At 46.1% G+C, this 2,122-nt stretch overlaps 1 protein-coding gene across 1 annotated transcript; it reads left to right on the forward strand.

Annotated features, from left to right (window-relative positions):
* Positions 1 to 489: 489 nt before the first annotated feature.
* Positions 490 to 1,695, forward strand: LOC150081153 (leukocyte elastase inhibitor-like). The gene has a single exon (XM_090380947.1). The coding sequence runs from the start codon at positions 490 to 492 to the stop codon at positions 1,693 to 1,695; it is 1,206 nt and encodes a 401-aa protein (XP_090237073.1).
* Positions 1,696 to 2,122: the final 427 nt, after the last annotated feature.

Consider the following 2,122-nt stretch of genomic DNA (forward strand, 5'->3'; position numbering starts at 1 on the left):
CGTACCTTTGAATGTTCAGATGGCACAAAGTCTTACCTTGGTATAGCTTTCAACCATTTCTTAGTTAAAACAGTATCCTTCAACGGAAATCCAAAGACTATCGGCCCACCTTTATAATTTCCACGGCATCCACGAACACAACATTTTCCAGGCATTATTAAAAAGTTCAAAGCACTTTTATGAGATGAACACCACTTGCAGTGATTCATTCCTTGTCGAGTTTCCTGGCCGCAGCGTGATATGAAAAGCTAATTACTCATCACTTTGTAAAAGACTATTAAAACTTGCATTGTATACTTCCAAAGCTCCCTATTGTCTTATTTAGGACAATAGGGAGCTTTGGACCTCCATCGTATAAAATTATGTCTGTACGAACTTTAGATTTAGTAATCCAGCATAACGGCAATGACCATTAACTTGCGCGTAATATCAACTACCATTATCAACTTAAAGGTTTTTTCTTTTCTCTCTCTCTATAGGGTGTGCAACATGAGTATCGGAGGTTTTCTTCTGCCACTAGTAATCCTGAGTGCGGCCCATTCCCGAGGACAGAAGCCACAGTCGCTTTATGAAGGTCTGGTGGAAAGCAACCTGGAGTTCTCAATGGATGTCTTCCGGGAGTTATGCACGAGCAATTCAAAGGTTAATCTCGTATTTGCCCCATTCAGTATCTACTCGGCGTTGCTCTTCATACACCTGGGGGCGAATAATCGCACGGCCGAGGAGATCCGCGAGTCCCTCCACGTAGGTCATCTCCAGATGCCTCGCGTGCACGGGGCGTTTGGCAACCTCGTGAGAGAGTTGTTGATGGACAAACAGGTATGGGAATCTTTGAAGGTTGCCAATGCTCTCTTCGTCGACGAAAACGTCCAAGTAGTTCGCGAATACCAAGAAGCAATCGACGCATTTTATTACGGAGCCATAAGAAGAGTGAACTTCACCAATCCGGAGTCTTCCGTGGTGGCGATTAACGAATGGGTCGAAGTCGCCACACAACACCACCTGAAGGATTTCTTGACATCTGCGCCTGGGCCAATGACAAAACTTATCGTGATCAACGCTCTCCACTTCTCCGGAGAATGGATGTGGCAGTTTAATCCCGCCTTCACAGATCCGACTGCTCACTTCCGTGTCTCCCCTCTTCACCAAGTCACAGTGCCCATGATGGTAGCCAAAATGAATTTGAGTTACGGCTATAGTACGGAGCTTGAAGCGAGTATCGTTGAACTGCCGTTCAAAAGCGAGCGCGTGAGCATGTTGGTTATTTTGCCCGACAACCTGGAGAGGCGTGAAATCTTAGAAAGGGCTCTGAACGCCAGCTCATTCAGGACTCTCCTGTCCACGATGAAGAAAAGCGTAGTGAACGTGCGATTTCCCAAGTTCACCATCAGCTCTTCTCCTCCCATTACAAATACTCTGTGGCACTTGGGGATCAAAGAGCTATTCTCTCCCTCCCGCGCGGATCTTACTGGAATATCTTCGCACGAAAGCCTCAGCGTCAGCGACGTGATTCACCGTGCGACGGTGGCAGTCGACGAAAGAGGCAGCTCCGCATCAGCGTCCACCGCATTTTCCGTAGAAAGAGTGGGGTCCTTCGGAGGAAAGTTTTTCGAAGCGGATCGACCTTTTGTTTTCTTCATTATAGACAAGCATTCGGGGATAGTCCTCTTTGGGGGCCGGCTCTTGAAACCATGACGAGAGAATAAAGTTTAGAATCGTCTAAATGGAGTAAGGGAATTATTTTGAACAACCCTCCACAAAACTGCAAATGTTGCGCTGTTGGCCAAAGCGACCTTTGGCGCCATCACTTTTATAAATTCGGTTCACCGCATTACATTCAGTCGCTAAACAAACTCATAAATTTTAAAGTTTCCACTTCTTCCTCTCACACCATTCATAAATGTGGTTGATGTGTGGAGTGACGTGATCCACTTACGTCCACTTACGCTTTGTGAAGTTTTTTGGCGAATCTTTCATCAGTGTCCGGAAACGTTTGAGCAAACGTTTAAATTAAGTGTCGGACGCAGGGGCAAAGTACTTAAAATGCCGCTTCTAGCGGGCACACGTTCACGCGCGACCTCAGACCATTATCAACTGTTATTATTAGAGAGAGAGAGAGAGA

This window comes from Mastigoproctus giganteus, chromosome 9 (assembly GCF_048544385.1).
Source record: "Mastigoproctus giganteus isolate SK-2022 chromosome 9, ASM4854438v1, whole genome shotgun sequence".
Lineage (NCBI taxonomy): Eukaryota > Metazoa > Arthropoda > Arachnida > Uropygi > Thelyphonidae > Mastigoproctus > Mastigoproctus giganteus.

Coding starts and splice junctions, on each gene's coding strand:
- LOC150081153 (XM_090380947.1), top strand. CDS start 490: ATGAGTATCGGAGGTTTTCTTCTGCCACTAGTAATCCTGAGTGCGGCC.